Source organism: Candoia aspera, chromosome 1, assembly GCF_035149785.1.
Source record: "Candoia aspera isolate rCanAsp1 chromosome 1, rCanAsp1.hap2, whole genome shotgun sequence".
In the NCBI taxonomy this organism is placed as follows: Eukaryota; Metazoa; Chordata; class Lepidosauria; order Squamata; family Boidae; genus Candoia; species Candoia aspera.
The window spans coordinates 20,379,936-20,401,196 of NC_086153.1; the positions used below are offsets into that span (position 1 = coordinate 20,379,936).

Consider the following 21,261-nt stretch of genomic DNA (forward strand, 5'->3'; position numbering starts at 1 on the left):
ACAGCTGTGCTTAAAGCACTGAACTAGCTGCCAATTTGTTTCTGAGCAAAATACAAAGTTCTGGTTATTACAATTAAAGCCCAGTGTGGCTTAGAATAAGGCTATTTGAGATAACATCTCTTTCTATACATACTGTATTGAGATAATTTGTAATAGTTGCTGCTAACACATCTGGTGGTGACTCAGTATCAAGCGTTCACTCTTGCCATACCAACTCTCTGAAATGCACTCTCTGCAGAGTCAAGGGATCTTATATAGTTAGCTGTTGATTTTTACTTGTTTTGTTGTTTTGTTACTTTAACTGTTGATGTATTGATTTAAAACTGTTTCTTTGTTGTAAACTGCTGTTAGTGGTATACCAACTTAAACAAATAAATATCAACATCTTAAATGGTGCTCAGTAAGCAACTTGCAGCTAGAGAAGGTAGGTTTCTTTGTTTCTTTATGCTATTTGTCTACGTACTGTCCGAAACCAAATGGAATACAAGCTTCATATAAAATAGGTACCTTGCACTGTTAGCAGCTTAGCTGCTGCATTTTTCACTTATTGATACTTCTGGACACTAAGGCAATATATGGTGTACAGTATGTTGCAATAGCCAAGGCATAATGTAACCAAGATATAGGTAACTGCCACCAAGTCCAACAAGCCTAGGAAGGGCCACAGCTGATGCAAATATGTTCCTTACTAGAGATCCAACCTGCGAATCCAGTGATAGCTGAGGATCAAGAAAAACTCCTAGGTTATGGACCTGCTCTTTCAGGAGGTGTGTATCCCCACCCCACCCACAAACATGCAAAACCTCAATTTCTAAGTCCAGTTTTTTTATTTACCAAGAACACCTCCATCTTGTCCAAATTTAATATCACCTTGTTCCCCTCATCTGGCTCATTACTGAACTTAGACAATGTTCAAGTGTACTAACTGTTTCCTGGAGTTGACCGTAGTTGAGTTGAATGTGACCAACATTCAGAATTCTGAAAAACTCTGAAATTGCTCCCCCTAGCAATTTCACACTGATACTGTATACCATACTGAAAGCCTCCAGAAAGAATAAAAGAACTAGCAGGGTTGTCCTCCCATTCTGTCAGGCCCAGCCCAAGAACGACCAAGAATCAGTCCAGCCAGCCTTCAGTTCTTTATTTGCTAATGCCGTATAGACAGAATCTTGCCAGACTAAAGCAACTCTACCTAACCTAAGGGGAAATAACCTGGGAAAGCTCTTGGTTTTCCCACAACTGCCCCCTGGACTATGTCTCCTGTTATCTCTTCCACCTTCTTTCAATGTGCTCCCTCCTTCCTGAGAACCAGCAGCACTGCTGGAATCCACCACATATTCACACATATAATAAAACAAGTGACGGTAACACACCCGGACTGCCCTTTTCAGTTGGTAATCAGATAATCGATATCATTCAGATGTGTCTGAAGTTGCAAGGTCACTGCCTTCTAATTCATCCTTCCAGTAAATGGAGTATTTGAGGCTGAACTACACCTGATAAATCTGCCTCTTTTGGTAAATGTAATCCATCTGCAAAGAGACATAGATTGTCTCCTTCATCAAGGAGCCAGTCTCATCCTGGCCAAGTTAAACAGCTAGGCAGAGCAAGAGGTGAGCAGGTGACAGTCCAAATTTCTTTATACACCTTGTCAACATGAGATTTACAAGCCCCGAAGAATCCAAATAACGGCATAAGTGATCACCAAGTTATGTCCCTATGACTTGCCCCAACATTAGAGTCCCAGTCAAGACCAATTTATTCGGAAATAAATGTATTAATTTATTGCCCATGATGAGCCATAGACTGTTTCAGTCCTCTGATCTAAAATCACAGTATAGTTAAAGCAATGGTGTTCCCCGTAGTAACATATGGCTGTGAGAGCTGGACCATAAGGAAGACTGAGAGAAGGAAGATTGATGCTTTTGAACTGTGGTGTTGGAGGAAAATTCTGAGAGTGCCTCGGACTGCAAGAAGATCAAACCAGTCCATCCTCCAGGAAATAAAGCCAGACTGCTCACTTGAGGGAATGATATTAAAGGCAAAACAGAAATACTTTGGCCACCTAATGAGAAGACAGGACACCCTGGAGAAGATGCTGATGCTAGGGAGAGTGGAGGGCAAAAGGAAGAGGGGCCAACCAAGGGCAAGGTGGATGGATGATATTCTAGAGGTGACGGACTCGTCCCTGGGGGATCTGGGGGTGTTGACGACCGACAGGAAGCTCTGGTGTGAGCTGGTCCATGAAGTCATGAAGAGTCGGAAGCGACTAAGCTAATAAACAACAACATGGAAAAGCAATGCCAGCTTGTTCTGTGCAGAAGCAATGGAGGCAGTGAAGTAATATGTTCTTCAGTGTTTCCGCTATTCAAACAGATTGTGTGCTCAATCTTCTGCATCCTGAGATACTCCACTTGTACTATAGCTGATGTTTTATCTTCCTCATTGCTGTTAGCTATGTCATGAGTAAGGATGGCGAGCAGGGGGCTCCCATCCAGGCTGTAAAGGGCATGCATAGTACTGAGGAATTAGGTAGCCATTCAAAGAGATCGGGCCCGCCTTAGCCTTTGGGGTTTATATGTCTGGTTTTTTCCCACGCTTCTTCAGTTTGTTAGGATTTTCTGTTATGTAGCAGTAATAAAACACTAGAGACCTATTCCTTGTCTCAGCGTGGTTCCTGGCTGTTAGGACAGCTCTCTAGTAAATGATGGGACTGATGGAGCTCTGCAAGAAGGCAGTAAACGCTTAGGAGTGATACAGGTAGTCCTCGACTTATGACCACAATTGGGACCGGACTTCCCATCATATGTTGTTACAGTCATAAGTGGAGCCACCACATGACCAGACCCAGTTTTACGACCATTTTTTTTACAATGGCCATTAAGCAAATCACAGGTTGCCAAACAAATGTGGTCGTTAAATGAATCGAGCTTCCTCAATGGACTTCTTTGCTGGAAACCAGCAAAAAGGTTGCAAATCGCAATCACATGACCACAGGATGCTGCAACAAGTCGTAAATGTGAGCCAGTTGCCAAGCACCCAAATTGCAATCACATGACCACGGGGGTGGTGTGACAGTCATAAGCGTGAGTACAGGTTGTAAAGCACTTTTTCCGAGGCCATTGTAATTTTGAACTGTCATTAAATGAACGATCATAAGTTGAGGACTACCTGTAATTTCAATCAAGACTTCCACAGTATTGCAGAGGATGAAGTGAAAATTCCCCAAATGCAGGAAATCATCCTGATTGATCAGGTGGGTCCAATCATATTAAATAGCTCTACCATATCATATTAGCGGATTCTTTTCTAGTGCTGGGACACTTTTACCAATAATACAACCTCAACCCATTTTCAACAGGATCACAAATTTGCTATCCCTCCCTAGTCATTTCTAACAATGTTTCATAAACCACTATATTCACCATAACAAAGATGAGGAAATCTAAACAGAAAGCACCAATAGAAACATGGAAAGGGATTTATATAAGCAATAGGGAATTCAGTGCACCTATATAACCCAGAGCAGAAACCACATACAACAGAATGTTATTTTCTTTTAGTTTTCCCCAGTGACAGTCTCTTATATCTACAGGCAAAAACAGGATTACTGCATAACCTGGAAGTATCAATTAGGTTTTTGTTCTACTCATTAGTTCAAGCTGTGGTGTTGGAGAAGGCTCCTGTGCATTCCTTGGTCTGCAAAGGTGACAAACAAACAAATACTGGAGCATATAGAGCCAGACATATAATTGGTGGGCAAAATCACAAAACTCCGCCTTATTTTTTTCAGCCATGTCACACGATCGAACTCACTGAAAAAGGCAGTTATGCTTGGAATGGTCAGCGGTAAAAGGAAACGAGGCTGTCAAAAAACATGGTGGCTAGACACCATCAAAGCTGACACCAGCCAGAGCATAAAACAACTAAAAGAAGGTGTACAAGATCGAAAAATGTGGAGAGAGCTGGTCCATAGAATTGCTGAGAATCAGACATGATTGAATGGACAGCATCATCATCACCATCTACTCATTAATAATAGCCATATAAATGCCTCCTTTTTTCAGTTTTGGGAAGTTAGAATTTCAGACTCAATTGCCATTTCTACTTTTGCCACCACCTTAGACAAATATCAGCTGACAAAGTTTGAATCTGAAGGGACTGCATAACTATTTCATTTATTTGGGTAGTGGTAATTCTAGATTTAAATGGATACAAAAATGTACTTCAGTTCAAGGCAGAGTGATCTTAAAAATATTCCCTTCAATATATTTTCAGAAAGCGTGGTTTGCTTGGTTTACTATTCCCTTTACCATTTAATTTTCTTGTTGTTTTGTTATTCGTTTAGTCGCTTCCGACTCTTCGTGACTTCATGGACCAGCCCACGCCAGAGCTTCCTGTCGGTCGTCAACACCCCCAGATCCCCCAGGGATGAGTCCGTCACCTCTAGAATATCATCCATCCACCTTGCCCTTGGTCAGCCCCTCTTCCTTTTGCCCTCCACTCTCCCTAGCATCAGCATCTTCTCCAGGGTGTCCTGTCTTCTCATTAGGTGGCCAAAGTATTTCAGTTTTCCCTTTAATATCATTCCCTCAAGTGAGCAGTCTGGCTTTATTTCCTGGAGGATGGACTGGTTTGATCTTCTTGCAGTCCAAGGCACTCTCAGAATTTTCCTCCAACACCACAGTTCAAAAGCATCGATCTTCCTTCTCTCAGCCTTCCTTATGGTCCAGCTCTCGCAGCAATATGTTACTACGGGGAACACCATTGCTTTAACTATGCGGACTTTTGTTGCCAGTGTGACGTCTCTGCTCTTAACTATTTTATCGAGATTTGTCATTGCTCTTCTCCCAAGGATTAAGCGTCTTCTGATTTCCTGACTGCAGTCAGCATCTGCAGTAATCTTCGCACCTAGGAATACAAAGTCTTTCACTGCTTCTACATTTTCTCCCTCTATTTGCCAGTTATCAATCAAGCTGGTTGCCATAATCTTGGTTTTTTTGAGGTTTAGCTGCAAGCCAGCTTTTGCACTTTCTTCTTTCACCTTCATCATAAGTCTCCTCAGTTCCTCTTCGCTTTCAGCCATCAAAGTGGTATCATCTGCATCTCTGAGATTGTTAATGTTTCTTCCAGCGATTTTAACTCCAGCCTTGGATTCCTCAAGCCCAGCATGTCGCATGATGTGTTCTGCGTACAAGTTGAATAGGTAGGGTGAGAGTATACAGCCCTGCCGTACTCCTTTCCCAATCTTAAACCAGTCCGTTGTTCCGTGGTCTGTTCTTACTGTTGCTACTTGGTCGTTATACAGATTCTTCAGGAGGCAGACAAGATGACTTGGTATCCCCATACCGCTAAGAACTTGCCACAATTTGTTATGGTCCACACAGTCAAAGGCTTTAGAATAGTCAATAAAACAGAAATAGATGTTTTTCTGAAACTCCCTGGCTTTTTCCATTATCCAGCGGATATTGGCAATTTGGTCTCTAGTTCCTCTGCCTTTTCTAAACCCAGCTTGTACATCTGGCAATTCTCGCTCCATGAATTGCTGAAGTCTACCTTGCAGGATCTTGAGCATTACCTTACTGGCATGTGAGATGAGTGCCACTGTTAGATAGTTTGAACATTCTTTAGTGTTTCCCTTTTTTGGTATGGGGATATAACCTGATTTTTTCCAGTCTGATGGCCATTCATGTGTTTTCCAAATTTGCTGGCATATAGCATGCATCACCTTGCAAGATTTTGAACAGTTCAGCTGGGATGCCATTGTCTCCTGCTGCCTTGTTATTAGCAATGCTTCTTAAGGCCCATTCAACCTCACTCTTCAGGATGTCTGGCTCTAGCTCACTGACCACACTGTCAAAGCTATCCCCGATATTGTTATCCTTCCTATACAGGTCTTCTGTATATTCTTGCCACCTTTTCTTGATCTCTTCTTCTTCTGTTAGGTCCTTGCCATCTTTGTTTTTGATCATACCCATTTTTGCCTGGAATTTACCTCCAATGTTTCTAATTTTCTGGAAGAGGTCTCTTGTCCTTCCTATTCTATTGTCTTCTTCCACTTCCACGCATTGCTTGTTTAAAAATAATTCCTTATCTCTTCTGGCTAACCTCTGGAATTTTGCATTTAATTGGGCATATCTCCCCCTATCACTGTTGCCTTTTGCTTTCCTTCTTTCTTGGGCTACTTCTAGTGTCTCAGCAGACAGCCATTTTGCCTTCTTGGTTTTCTCTTTCTTTGGGATGTATTTTGTTGTCGCCTCCTGAACAATGTTGCAAACTTCTGTCCATAGTTCTTCTGGGACACTATCTACTAAGTCCAGTCCCTTAAATCGATTCTTCACCTCCACTGCATATTCCTTAGGAATATTAGTGAGCTCATATCTAGCTGATCTGTGGGTCTTCCCTAATCTCTTTAGTCTGATCCTAAATTGTGCAAGAAGAAGTTCGTGATCTGAACTACAGTCAGCTCCAGGTCTTGTTTTTACCAACTGTATAGACTGCATACCGCCACCTTTGGCTGCAAAGGATGTAGTCAATCTGATTTCGGTGTTGTCCATCTGGTGAAGTCCACATATAAAGCTGTCTCTTAGGTTGTTGGAAGAGAGTGTTTGTTATGCAGAGTGAGTTGTCTTGGCAAAATTCTATCAGCCTATGTCCTGCTTCGTTTTGTTCTCCCAGGCCATACTTACCTGTAATTCGAGGTGTCATTTGACTGCCCACCTTAGCATTCCAGTCTCCTGTGATGAAAATAACATCTCTTTTAGGCGTGTTGTCCAGTAGGTGCTGCAGATCCTCATAGAACTGCTCTACTTCAGCTTCTTCAGCATCTGTGGTTGGGGCGTATATTTGGATCACTGTGATCTTAGATGGCTTGCCCTGAATTAAATTGAGATCATTCTATTGTTTTTTGGATTGTATCCAAGCACTGCTTTAGCCACTTTACTATTAATTATGAAGGCTACTCCATTTCTTCTGTGGTCCTCTTGTCCACAGTAGTAGATCTGGTGGTCATTTGATGTGAAGTGGCCCATTCCAGTCCATTTCAGTTCACTGACGCCCAAAATGTCTATCTTTAATCTTGACATCTCACCAATAACCACATCCAATTTGCCCTGGCTCATAGATCTTACATTCCAGGTTCCAATGGTGTGTTGATCCTTAGAACATCGGATTCGTCATTCACCACCAGCACCGTCGGCTGCTAGTCGTCCTTTCGGCTTTGAGCTAGCTGCGTCATCACGTTAGGTAAATAAACAAAAAAAACAAAAAACAAAAATGTTGATCAAAAATATGACCTCATCCAATCAAGAATTGTTGATGGGTAAGACTGGTTTTAAGATTGAAAAAAAAGTCAGATATTTGGGGGTGATTTTATCAACTAAGAATAGTATGTTGTTTCAGAATAACTGTGTTAAAATCTGGAATTATGTGAAAAAAGATCTGTTAAGATGGGAAAAATTACAATTGTCTCTGATGGGGAGAATATCTGTGATTAAGATATTCTCCCCATCAGAGAATAGGATGTTGTTTCTTTTTCAGACTATACCGATTTTGACAACAGATTCACCATTTAAACAATGGCAGAGAGATATTTCTAAGTTCATTTGGTAAGGCAAGAAACCAAGAATTAAATATAAATTGTTACAAGATGCCAAAGAACAAGGAGGTTAGGGTTTACCTGATTTAAAATTGTATTTTGATGCTTGTTGTTTGCTTTGGATGAAGGAATGGGTAACTCTCAAGAAGAGGAAGTTATTACAACTTGAAGGACATGAATTGAGATTTGGGTGGCACGCCTATCTGTGGTATGGCAAAGTTAAAGTTAATAAAGATTTTAAAAATCATTTTGTTAGGAGTACCATAATGAGGGTTTGGAATAAATAAAAACCAAGATTGTCTCCTAACATACCATTATAGTTGTCATCTCATGAAGCATTTGTAGAAGAGAAATGTGAGAAGAACAAGTTGGTTAAATTATAAAGATTTTTTAAATTTTGAAGAGGGTGAACCAAAGCTTACATTTCCCTTGAATGTTAGAGTTGGAAAGTTTTACATGTAATTGGTTTACTTATGTGCAACTGTTAGAACATTTTAAAGTGGATAAAAAGAATTTTAAATTTGTTAATGAAACAACTCAGTTTGAAATGGAACTCTGTACAAATGATGAACATGTCATTACAAAGATGTATAAACTGTTGTTACAGATGAATTTAGAAGATGAACTTGTTAAAGAATGTATGATTAAATGGGCTAAGAATTTTGGATACAATATTATGTTGGAGCAATGGGAAAACATGTGGAACAAAGGTTTGAAATTTACTTTGAATTATAACTTAAAAGAGAATTTTTATAAAATGATATATTGCTGGTATTTAACTCCCGATAAGTTGTCCAAAATGTATAATGGTATAGCAAATGTTTGTTGGAAATGTTCTCTCGGTGAAGGAACTTTTTATCACCTTTGGTGGACTTGTGAAAAGGCTAAAAAATTTTGGATCAAATACAGCATGTGCTAATATTCAAAAGATTCTTAAAGTGGGCTTACAGAAAAACCCAGAACTGCTCCTTTTGGGTTTGATGGAGAAGCAGCTTGAGAAACAACATGGGACTTTGCTCTTATATATGATTACAGCAGCAGGACTGTCATATGCACAATGATGGAAAGATCCACAAATACTTACAGTGGAAGATTGGATTATTAAACTGATAGAGCTGGCCCAAATGGCTAAGTTAATGGCTAAGCATTAATAAGAGAAAATACTGTTTCTGGATTTATTCTCACTTGGCAACCACTTTTAGACTACTTGCTTGTGTCAGAAAAAAATGAAAAAAATAATCATTTTGGGTTTTAGTGATTAAATGGTTTGTTTTGATGCAAGTAATGTTACTAAGGTTTAATTAATGGTAAGAGATTATATTTGTAAACTTATTCATATCTGTATTGGAGAAAGTCGGAAGTCACCTTCTGTTTCTGTTTTCTGTCTGTTTTGCACTTTTATAGTTTTTTTTTCTTTAGTTCTATATTCTAGCTTTTCTATATTCTATATTTTGTATTTTAATACTTTGAAAATTAATAAAGTTCCTATAAAAAAGGCAGCAAATATTTTATCCTTCAGGAACTACAGAATTCATGCAAGCTTCAAGTATCTGAAAACAAAAGCAATTACTATATGTAGTGTTCATTAGTCATTAATTATGCTTCCTTACACCAAATAATTATTTAGTGGACAGTGCCAATCACCCCAAATTCAACCCCAAATTCAACTGTGTTGAATGACATACTTGGTTCACTAATCCCCAAATTCATGCAGCATGTTTTCTTTTCTGCATAATGTATTAAGGAGCAGAATACAAGTTTCATTTACTGAATATAGTCCTGAAGAATATTATAATACAGCAACTTTGCAAAAGACCTATACGTTAAAGACAGCTATACCAATAGCTTCAAGTCAGTAATTGCTAAAGTGCATTTTCCAAATCCGGGAGAAGACCTTTTACTACTTTGCTCTTCTTTGTGAACTTTCATTGGACTGCAAAGCTGGATAGACCACTGATCTGAGCCTGCAATGGTATTCTTATGGGCCAGTTCCTACTAATTTATGCTAGGCCCTGTGTTTTATTATTTATGAAGCAACAATAGCCAAATTTCATGCAGCAACATTTTCCAATTCTTCAGTGCCAGCTCCACAGAGGTCCTCACATGGTAAGACAGGTGCCCAACCCTAGAACAGTCAAGCTGAATTATAGATGCACTTCTGGCTTCTTCCTGTGTCATCTCACACCAATAACAATGCTGCCTACCCACCCATCCACCCCCATTTTGACCTATGCTGATGTCATCACATCTCTTTAAATAGCTGACTGAAATTTACATTATGCTATAATTTAAAAGATAACTGTTATAAAATGATGTACCATTGATACCTGACTCCAAAAAAATTATTTAGACTGTATAAAGGTACTTCAAATTTATGTTGGAAATGTGGAGACATGAAGGGTCATTTTATTATGCCTGGTGGACTTGCAAAAAAGCCAGAAAATTTTTGGTTCAAATACACAAATTAAAGAACTTTAAAAATTAATATTCAACTGAAACCAGGACTTTTTTTGTTGGGACTAATGGATAGACAATTAGAAAAGAGTTATGGAAAATTGTTTTTATATATGATAACTACTGTGAGATTATTATATGCACAAAGATGGAAAGACTCTGAAATGCCCACAATGGAGGAATGGCTGGTGAAGATGACAGAATTAGCAGAGATGGCAAAATTGACTTGTTCGATTAGAGACAGGACAATAACTACATTTATTAGTGACTGGAAACACCTTATGGAATTTTTGCTGAAAAAAGAAAAAAATGAACTTGTGACTTATGGGTTTGAGGATTAGAAAGCATAAGTACGAAAAGAAGGAAATTATGTTGTAACCTTAGAGAGAGAGAGGGTAAAATAAAAAAATGTACTTGTAACTGCTGTTAAGAAGATCAGAAGTCACTTTATAATTTTTCCTTTTCTTTCTTCCTTTTTCTTTTCTTTCTTCCTCTTCTCGATTTCTTTCTTTGCACTTTTTTCACTTATTTTACTTTTCTTTACTTTCCTTACTTTTCTTCTTTCAAAATTTGTATTGTTTTTATTCTTTAAAGAATTTCTTTTACGCTGGTATAGTGAGCTGGCCAAAGGAGGACATGGAGGCTACCAATGTGAAGACCCGGAAGCTCCTCACAAAGTATGGAGGCTTCCACCCCAAGTCCAACACCCAGAGACTGTACACCAGCTGGAAAGAGGGCAGGCAGGGTCTGGTGAGCGTCCAAGCCACTGTCCTGGATGAGACCCAGAGCATCCAGTTTGTTGTTTATTCGTTTAGTCGCTTCCGACTCTTCGTGACTTCATGGACCAGCCCACGCCAGAGCTTCCTGTCGGTCGTCAACATCCCCAGCTCCCCCAGGGACGAGTCCGTCACCTCTAGAATATCATCCATCCATCTTGCCCTTGGTCGACCCCTCTTCCTTTTGCCTTCCACTCTCCCTAGCATCAGCATCTTCTCCAGGGTGTCCTGTCTTCTCATTATGTGGCCAAAGTATTTCAGTTTTGCCTTTAATATCATTCCCTCAAGTGAGCAGTCTGGCTTGATTTCCTGGAGGATGGACTGGTTGGATCTTCTTGCAGTCCAAGGCACTCTCAGAATTTTCCTCCAACACCACAGTTCAAAAGCATCGATCTTCCTTCGCTCAGCCTTCCTTATGGTCCAGCTCTCGCAGCCATATGTTACTACAGGGAACACCATTGCTTTAACTATGCGGGCCTTTGTTGTCAGTGTGATGTCTCTGCTCTTAACTATTTTATCGAGATTTGTCATTGCTCTTCTCCCAAGGATTAAGCGTCTTCTGATTTCCTGACTGCAGTCAGCATCTGCAGTAATCTTTGCACCTAGGAATACAAAGTCTTTCACTGCTTCTACATTTTCTCCCTCTATTTGCCAGTTATCAATCAAGCTGGTTGCCATAATCTTGGTTTTTTTGAGGTTTAGCTGCAAGCCAGCTTTTGCACTTTCTTCTTTCACCTTCATCATAAGGCTCCTCAGTTCCTCTTCACTTTCAGCCATCAAAGTGGTATCATCTGCATATCTGAGATTGTTAATGTTTCTTCCAGAGATTTTAACTCCAGCCTTGGATTCCTCAAGCCCAGCTTGTCGCATGATGTGTTCTGCATACAAGTTGAATAGGTAGGGTGAGAGTATACAGCCCTGCCGTACTCCTTTCCCAATCTTAAACCAGTCTGTTGTTCCGTGGTCTGTTCTTACTGTTGCTACTTGGTCGTTATACAGATTCTTCAGGAGGCATACAAGATGACTTGGTATCCCCATACCACTAAGAACTTGCCACAATTTGTTATGGTCCACACAGTCAAAGGCTTTAGAATAGTCAATAAAACAGAAATAGATGTTTTTCTGAAACTCCCTGGCTTTTTCCATTATCCAGCGGATATTGGCAATTTGGTCTCTAGTTCCTCTGCCTTTTCTAAACCCAGCTTGTACATCTGGCAATTCTCGCTCCATGAACTGCTGAAGTCTACCTTGCAGGATCTTGAGCATTACCTTACTGGCATGTGAAATGAGTGCCACTGTTTGATAGTTTGAACATTCTTTAGTGTTCCCCTTTTTTGGTATGGGGATATAAGTTGATTTTTTCCAGTCTGATGGCCATTCTTGTGTTTTCCAAATTTGCTGGCATATAGCATGCATTACCTTGACAGCATCATCTTGCAAGAGAGCATCCAGTAGAACATCAGTAAGATGGCACCTAAAGAGGAGCTGCTGAGATAATGCCTGAGGCAGCAGCAGACATGGAAGGAAGATCAAGCTGTGCTGGATTTCCGCACTGCTGCTGATTCCCAGGAAGGAGGGAGCGCATTCCAGACAGATAAGAGGACTCACAGTCCGGACAGCATTGGTGGGAAAGTAAAGAAGTTCAGGGTGGGCCCACCTAGAGTCTCCCCAGTTATTTCCCCTTAGGTTAGTTAGGGTAGCTTTAGTCTGGCAAGATGAGAGCAAATAAAGAACTGGAGTTTGGAATACACTGACTCATCGTTGTTCTTGGGCTGGCCCTGACATCATGGTTCTTGTAGTGCTGACATAGCAAGGGATAACACATTGGGTATCTGCCAGAAAGAATGTGCATATAGGTAAATCCAGAGCAAAGAACAATTGGCTCTCCAACAAGAAAAAAAATCTCCAAAAACAGTTTTTTTTGGTAGTAATTGTATAAAGCAAAGTAACTTAAAACACATTAATTTCCCTTGTAAGAGAGGAGAAAGGATTTCTCTTTTCTAGAAATGGATTTCTCTACAGATCAGATTATCCCACTTATTTGTGTGGATTTTCAGGTAACTTCTCCCCTCTTTAACACATGACCATTCATGGTTATTCAATATTCACAGAGATGAGCATGAGAAAATCCTGGGGGTGGTTAGTGCCCTGAAGAGGCCCCGTGAATTAAATGAATTTCAATTATGAACTTTTTAATATCTCTATCTTGGATTTTATATTTTTATTTAAGAATATTGTTTTTATCATATTTTAATTTGTATTTATCCTAGTTTTATTGTAAACTGCCCAGAGTCACTCTGTGAGTGAGATGGGCGGTGATGATTCGAAATATATACCACAGTAGGCCACAGTTTCCCTAACTAATATTAACTGAATAAACCTCAATATGGCTTAACACGATGTGCTAAACAAGTCAAATTCATCAATATGTTTAATATATATATTATAAGAGTAAAGGTAATGCACATCTTCCTTAGTATGCTACCACAGCATGTCTTGGCATTACATTCCAGACCAATTTAAAAAATCCAGCTAAGGTTGTATGAGCACTAATTGTAAGGACTGCCTATTCTAAAACACCATCAGACTCATAAACAGGATCATAAAGATATCTGATTTATTAAAGAATAGTATGCAGGATCACAAAGAAAGCTGAGAATGGTAAAAGCGTGCCAAATGCAAACTAAAAAACCCTCGGTGCAAACGAGATGCCTACCCCCGTAGAATCTTCCCAGGCTCACAATCCCAGGTGCTCCTAATGGCTTCTGATGGTCAGTGGGAAAAGTCCTTGAGCAGAGCACATAACCCAAACACATTCCATTGAAATGAACATAGATACAGAGCTTGGCACAAGGTTTCACAGCAGCTCCCTCCCAACAGAAACGCGCGTCAGCACCATGGCATGTGAAACGTTACAATGTACAGAGCACATTGAAACGGTGAACATGACACTAATACTCTGTTAGATACTCAATTAGTTTTCAACACCAACTTTTAAGAACAAAAGAATACTGTAGAACTTTACTGATCATCAGTTTTTTCATTTAGATGAATGGAAGTATAGTTTTTCCACTTTGCTTACTTCAAATAAATTACAGGTAGTCCTCGACTTACGACCACAGTTGGAACTGGAACTTCTGTCGCTAAGCGATGCAGTCATAAAGCGCAATGTCATGTGACCACATTGCTTAGTGGTGGCAATCCCGGGCAGTCTCGGTTGCCATCGTAACTCCAAGATGCATGGGTTGTTAAGTGGGAAGAGGTGGGAGTCCCAGGTAAGGGGCATGGGGGTGCTGTTGGGGGGGAGGAGAGGCCTGGGAGGGCCAGTGCAGGTCATGCATGAGTTGGGGGAGGGGGTGCTGCAGTGCATGAGCTCAGGAAGGCCAGGGAAAGAATACGTTGCAGCTCAAGGGCTTCTTGGTGTGCTGCAGCTCTGGGGTTGTAAGTTTTTTGCATCCCCAGAGTTGTGGCGCACCAGGAAGTCCCTTTGCACTGCACTGTTGGGTTGGGCTGGGGCTTGGCTTTGCATGGCACAAAGGGGATTCCTGGCATGCCACGGCTCTGGGGCTGCAAAAAGCTTGCAGCCCCAGAGCCATGGTGCACCAAGAAGCCCCTGAGCTGCAGCATAGTCTTTCCCCAGCCTTCCTGAGCTCACCTTTGAAATGAAGCCCCTTTAAACTGCATGAAGCCCAGCCCAACCCAGCCCAGCAAAGCAAAGCAAAGCCCCTTTGCACCACACAAAGCCTGGCAAAGGAAGCCCCATTGTGTCGTGCGAAGCCCAGCTCCAGCCCAGCCCAGCAGCGCGGCATAAAACTGCTGTACCCCAGGAAGCTCCAACAGCACAGCACAAAGCCACTGCACCCCAGGGAGCCCAGCCACCCCAGCCCAGTCCCAACCGCAGTCACCCTAGCCACCCTACAATCTGAGGCCCCTGCCACCCTGCACTCTGTCACCCCAGCTGACCTGTGCCATCTTCTTGCTCCCGCTGCTGAGGCGTGCCCACCCTGGCCCTTTGCGAGACAACTGCTGGCCACATAAGACCATCTTCCCCAGGTCTCATGAGGAAACCACCATGCACGACCTTGGGAAGAAAGCCTCATGCAGCCAGCAGGTGCCTCGCAAAGGGCCAGGCTGGGCATGCTTCGTCAGCAGCAGGAGCACGAAGACAGCAAAGGTCAGCTAGGGTGGCAGGGGCCGTGGAATGCAGAGGGCAAAAAGGGCATAGATGGGGGGGGAGACAGGTGGCTGGAGGGAACTGAAGTGCCTCTGAGTTGTAAGTGTGGGCAGGCTGCCAAATTTTGATCACATGACTGGGGACACTGCAACGGCCATAACTTTGGGGACCAGTCATAAGTACCTTTGTTCAGCGCTGTCGTAACTTTGAACAGTTGCTGAATGAATGGTCGTAAGTTGAGGACTACCTGTAACAGTATTAATAAGACTTTTATTCCAACTCAAGATCCAACAAGTTCATGCTGAAAGTACCAGATGATAAGCACTGTATTCTAATAAATCTAGAGGGCACCTGGACAGCTGATCCAGCAAATTTACTGTTTAGTATTATAACAGAAAATGAGAATGTTTAACAGGAGACACGAGCAACAGCTTCCCTGGAATAAGTAAGATTTTGCCAGCTCTCCTCTACAGTATCCAGCACTGTAAATGAATACCTGTTTAGTTGAGAGAAACCAAGTCACAGATAACAAAAAAAGAAGTGAGAGGACACAACTAACCACTGCATACCTTCAGAAAAGCTTTTATTTGTAGTTGTAGGTTTTGTATTAATCTCTAGGAAGGCAACATGCTTCGATGATATTTCTGTGGTCTCCCACTAATTTCCACTCTATCTTTCCAATACACTTTCTGGTCTGCCAAAACATATTACCAGTCGGTTTCATTTAGCTCATAGCCATCTGTGGACAGGAACTAGTTTTCCTTTCCTTCCTCTTCCTAACCTCTTTGTCTTAGCCTATGCAGACTATCATTTGCCCTATGTTTATTTGTTGCTCATACAAAGATTTGTCCCTGCACTTCCCCTATGGATAATACCAAATTCCTAAGATATAACAGTACATTCCATTAAAAAGAAACCATCATCCCTATTCCTACAGAAGGAGGTGGAAGCTCATCCTAGATCAAACAACTATATAACAGAAACCAAAGTTTTCCTGCATTCATATTCAGACATGACATATTAAAGTTACCATAGTCTGAATTAATAATATAATCTGCAGTTGCACTACAAGCCAGAATTATTAAACCAGGAGTCTATGAGTTCTAGTCCCTTAGACATGAGAGCCAGCTGGGTGACTTTCAGCCAGTTACCTTCTCTCAGCTCAACTCCCCTTACAGAGTTGTTATTGTGGGAATAGGAGCTGTATGCCTCCTGGAGTTGTATAAAGGAGAGATATTACTCTAATAAACAAATAAACACAAGTATGTATTATAGTTCCCCAGTTCACATGTAACTGCAAACTACAATCTGCTACAAAATAAAGCATTAAATTTACCTGAATCTTATTTATATAAGACCAAACTATTGGTCTATAAAAGCATAGCTCAGTCTATGATTCCTGAGATGCTCTGAATAAAGAGATTCAAAAAGCCTTTAATGTTAACACATATCGAAAGTCAGGTCTTCCTCCCCTGCCAAATAATGTTCAAGTGTGTTAGCAGTTCATCTGTCAAGCAAATAGGTAGAGAGTAATAAAACAGAAACAAGTCAATTTATCTTGACTTTGAATATTCACTGAAGTCAAATACATAGTATGCTATATCAACTTCACACAGGCATAAGCACTGTGCAACTAGAACACTAGATAACCTTTATTAGACCACCTCTTTTGACTTAATGGACATTCAAGTGTAGCTAATCAGCTTTCTCTGTCCTTTCCTTTTTCTGAAATGATTCTTTCTCCAAGACAGCTTATAAGCCACAAACTAATGCTTACCAATAATTCAGCACTCAGATTTCATCACCATTTGTTTTTTCATCTCAAATTTTAACCTACAGAGCCGAGGTAGTGGAAGCTTAATTTCAGATTATCTGAATTGTGGAAATCTGAACTAGCCTTGATATTAATTAACATTCCAAAAAGCCACTTCCTCACCTCCAAATCATTTCATCCATAATCTTCAGACTTTCTTTTTTAATTTCATTAATATTACAATACAATATTCTCTCCAAAGGAAACCTAAAGTAGCTAACAGAAAAAAGTCAATATAGCCTTAGAAGAATCACTTCTACTCAGAAAGTGATTTAAAAGTCTTGATTTTGGCTAGGACTTCAACCTTTAGGGATACTGTAGTTTATGTTAAGTTCAAAGATGCAAAATCTGTATTATAAATTGTTCAAAATTAAGAAGAATGTGTATTATACGTTATACTTTGAATACACACTACACCATTCTAGATACCAAAAAAAAAAGGAAACCAATAGGGAATGGGGAGGTTACCATTTTGCTGGTATGTCATAGATCTGCATACCTCCATTTTTTAGACTTTTACACACACATCCTATTCTTGTCTTGTTTAGATTAGGCTGTTAAGGCAAAAATATAATTTATATTAATAATTTTAAACATAAAATTATAAAATTACATTATATAATTTTGGTTCACTTTGCCAAGAAGAAAGGGTTTCTATGGGTTACAGAGGGTTAGTTAACAAATAGAGGAAGAGAACTGCTCTCTTTCCTTCTACCAATTCTAGAAAAAGTTTAGTTTTCATTACCATGATCACCCCACCATAATTTGGAAAACAGGATGGCAGGTGATATTTTGGCATTCCAACTGATTCAAAATGAATTTTTTATTCTAATCACATAGGCATATTGAGAAATCTGTACTGGCTTCCAGAACCAAGCCATTTCTGGACTTAATTCAGTGTGTTGGGGTTATTCCCAAGGCTCTAACAATTTAAGATCAGTCTGCTTCATCTTCATATGTGTGAATCTGCTGAGGTTTCAAATTTGAATTTTATTTATTTATTTATTTATTTATTTTACCACCACCCATCTCCCCCCACAAGAATTTGATTCTTTTCTAGTATTAGATCAAGAAAAAACAGGCAATTGAAACCCCACTTCTGCTCTTCTGAATGGTAAATAACATCTCTTTATTACTTCATCAATTAAAGTCCCATCAACATCTAGCAATGAACAAACCACTGCCCCATATCTATTCAAGTACATTAATATGTTATCTTCATGTCAGCCATACTATGGAGAATTATCTGCAAGAAAAATACCGTTTGCCAGCACTGCCCTCTGAGGCTTTACAGACATTCAGCAGGTCAATCCTGATAAACGAGAATTACGGGACATCTAATTCTCACAAAAAATTGGGCTGCATCAGTCTCCTAAAATGTTCCACGGCTGTTCTTAAAAATTACCTTATACTCAAATAACCATTTTCAGAGGAAGATTCCAGCATGAAACCATAATACTAGATATGAATAAAAAAACTGACAATGATGATCTCAACCTAAAAAGTACTTTGAGTGAAGGTCTCATGGCAAACAATGTTTTTTTTATTTTTATCATTACTAGTTGATGCTAGGGAGAAGTAGGTCATCCACACACAGACTTGTATTCATTTGTGCTCTACAACACTCCCTTGCATAGTTTGGCCTTGGCCTAACTTGCCACTAAAGTTTTCTCTAAATTCTGAATGCACATATTTCAACATTTTGGCAACCAATTTACATAAGTGACAAAGCTGGCTATGGCACATAAAAGTTTATTAGTGTTCATTACATTACTTCTTATTCTGTCAGTTACAAAATACTAACAAGGATATCATTTTCAGACAAACAGGCCCAATATTCCACAGCTAGGGTAACCAGAAAATAGTCATTGGCTCAATGCTTCAACTTTTAATACTTGCTATTTATTCATTTAAGAAAAATAAAATGCTGCTTTTGAGATCATTGCTAAAATGTTTAGAAAAAAAAAGTTGGCTCGCTGGTCACCCACAATACTGAATCTCTGACACATGTCTTAGTAAAATTTTACAAATAAAATTATTTTACTTCATTAAGATTGCCAATCATGGTGGCATATTTCTGCTACACATCACACCAGTATCTAGCACGGGTTGTCAAGAAATCAAAGGCCTCTTTTGAGCTTCTGAAACAACAAATATTGTTACTGTTCTAGAACTGAATAACACAAGTATTATTGCTAATCATTAATTTCTAGCTGTATCAATATCTATAAATAACAATTTTGTTGCAATTTTGTTGATACTATATTGTTACACTTCTTAGGTAGACCAATTTGATTGTTTTTTTAAAAAGTGTATCTCCTTAGTTATTGCCATTTCTACAAAAACCCCCCTTTAATTTCATGCAATGAATCGGCTACAGTAAGGAGTTACATGCTTCCTCCACTCCCTCCCCAACCTTGTGAGAGTTTCCTAGGGAGGTACTGGGTTATCCAGGGAGGTACTGGGTTCCCCTTCTGTGGATGTATTAACAGAGTGGAAAACCACCTGTTGGGGATGCTTCAGTCCAGATTCCCACCCTGGCATCTTCATTCCACATCTCTGAAGCCATTCAAATCCATATACTTTTCTAAATGTCAGAGTTAAAACTAAACATGCAATACTCCAGATGATGCCTAATAGAATGGATTAGGCAATAGAATGGATTTATTCCTGCAAATGCAGCCTGACCTACTGTTTACTTTTTGTCTCCTTATATCATCCTGCTGACTCAAGTTTAGCTTGTGGTTGACTACAATCCCGAGTAAGATCCTTTTCACTTTGACTACTGAGAGACTAGATGATTGTTCTCGTACCTGTGTATTCCTTTTATCTCCAATACAGAACTTTGAATTGACCTCTGTTGCGTTACATTTTGATGATTTCATTCTTGCTCTCCATTCTACTAAGACCATTTTGAATATAATTTCTTTCTTTTGAGACGTATCTCCTCTGCACGAGAAGACAGGATGAAATCTGGCATTCATTTTCTAGGCACAATTCTGTACATCAAGGCTGGATACTAGATCAATCACCAGCCTATCTTAAAAGCAGGACAATTGTACAATACATTACAATGTAATACATGCTTTGAAGACTGAATTATTGGGATGAAACTTAGAATTTACTGTACATCCAGAATTCAACTCTACATTATAGATTGGGTACCAGTGCAGGCCCTAGACCAATTTTTAAGGGAGCTATAATAGATGTAAAACACTATTATTTTCTTCAGGCATTATGCAAACCTAATCTGGGTGTTTATGGCATTAAATCACCTTTGACAGTTGAACACCTGCCCATGCCTATTCTTCATGGTGCCAGGAAAGAATATACCTAATAATGTCCAAGTGAGTTTCCTCTCTTTGTGGCTATAGAGACCATTTTACACTTATAGTAGTTAAATAATATTTATATATTCACGCAATGAATCTGCTACAGTAAGGAGTTACATGCTTCCTCCGCTCCCCCCCCCCCCCACCTTGTGAGAGTTTTGTAGGGCTACAGTATTCGTTTCTTAAACGGAGAAAACAAATGATTTTTAAACAAACACTCTTTTTCTGAAAAGCTCCCTCCACACCATACCATATTTCTAGTCCTGTCCCCGTTTTAGTTAGGAAGAGAAGGTGGGGGTAGGGCGCGGTGACAACTAGGCTCCAAAATGATGCTGGCAAAAGGCCGCTCCACTTCCCCGCGGAGACAGGCAAAAAAAGGAAGGGAAGGATTGACAGAGAGAAGCTGTTAATCAAGACTGAAACATTTCCATCCGTTAAGCTCAAACTTTTACTTTATTCCGTTGTATGACAAGAAGTTAAGTCCACTTCAACATAAAAATCTGTGTAACTTTGTTACGGGCCAATTAAACCCGAAGGTGGGCAAAAGTAGCTGAAAAGTTGGTAATTAAGTTCCAACTACACTCCGATCCTTCGGAGCCGCTTGTGACACACACACACACCCGACTCCGCTTTCCCAGAGCTCGCCCTCCACTTCCACGCCGCCTCCCCCGCCAACTGTTCTCCGGAGCCGGGTACCTGCCCTCTCTCGAAGGCGTCACGCTCGGCAACGTCCACCAGGACCCCTCCGGCAACAGCCCCCGCGGCCGTGCCACCTCCACCGCTCACGACTGCTGCCCAGGCCGAGCCGGAGAGCCGGCGGCGGCCCCGCAAGCCCTTGGCGAGCGGGTTGGAGACGTGCCTGATGGAACCACCCGCGCGCTCCATGTCGGCATATAACAAGGCCCGCTTTGCGCTCTGACAGGACTACCGATGCCGCTCCTCCGGTTGGCTTTCAGGGGTTGCCACTCATTTAGCCAGGCTGCTAATTGGGCTTCAGGTCCACTGAGGCGAACTTTCTGGACACGCCCCCTTCTTTCTCCCCTGCCCGTTTTCCTGCTCCCATCTCTCCCCCCGTCCTCATCCCATCCCACCGCACCCCACCTCTCCGCTTGCCG

At 40.6% G+C, this 21,261-nt stretch overlaps 1 protein-coding gene across 2 annotated transcripts in view; it reads right to left on the reverse strand.

Moving 5' to 3' along the window:
* The window catches only part of HIP1 (huntingtin interacting protein 1), an 85,437-nt gene extending 64,388 nt beyond the window's left edge, over positions 1–21,049 (reverse strand). For both annotated transcript variants that reach the window (XR_010067652.1, XM_063299281.1), the window contains exon 1: positions 20,843–21,049. Coding sequence is in view for 1 of the 2 variants with exons in the window: in XM_063299281.1 (XP_063155351.1) it covers positions 20,843–21,031 (189 nt within the window). In the remaining variant the exon portion in view is untranslated. The remainder of the gene's footprint in view (positions 1–20,842) is intronic.
* Positions 21,050–21,261: the final 212 nt, after the last annotated feature.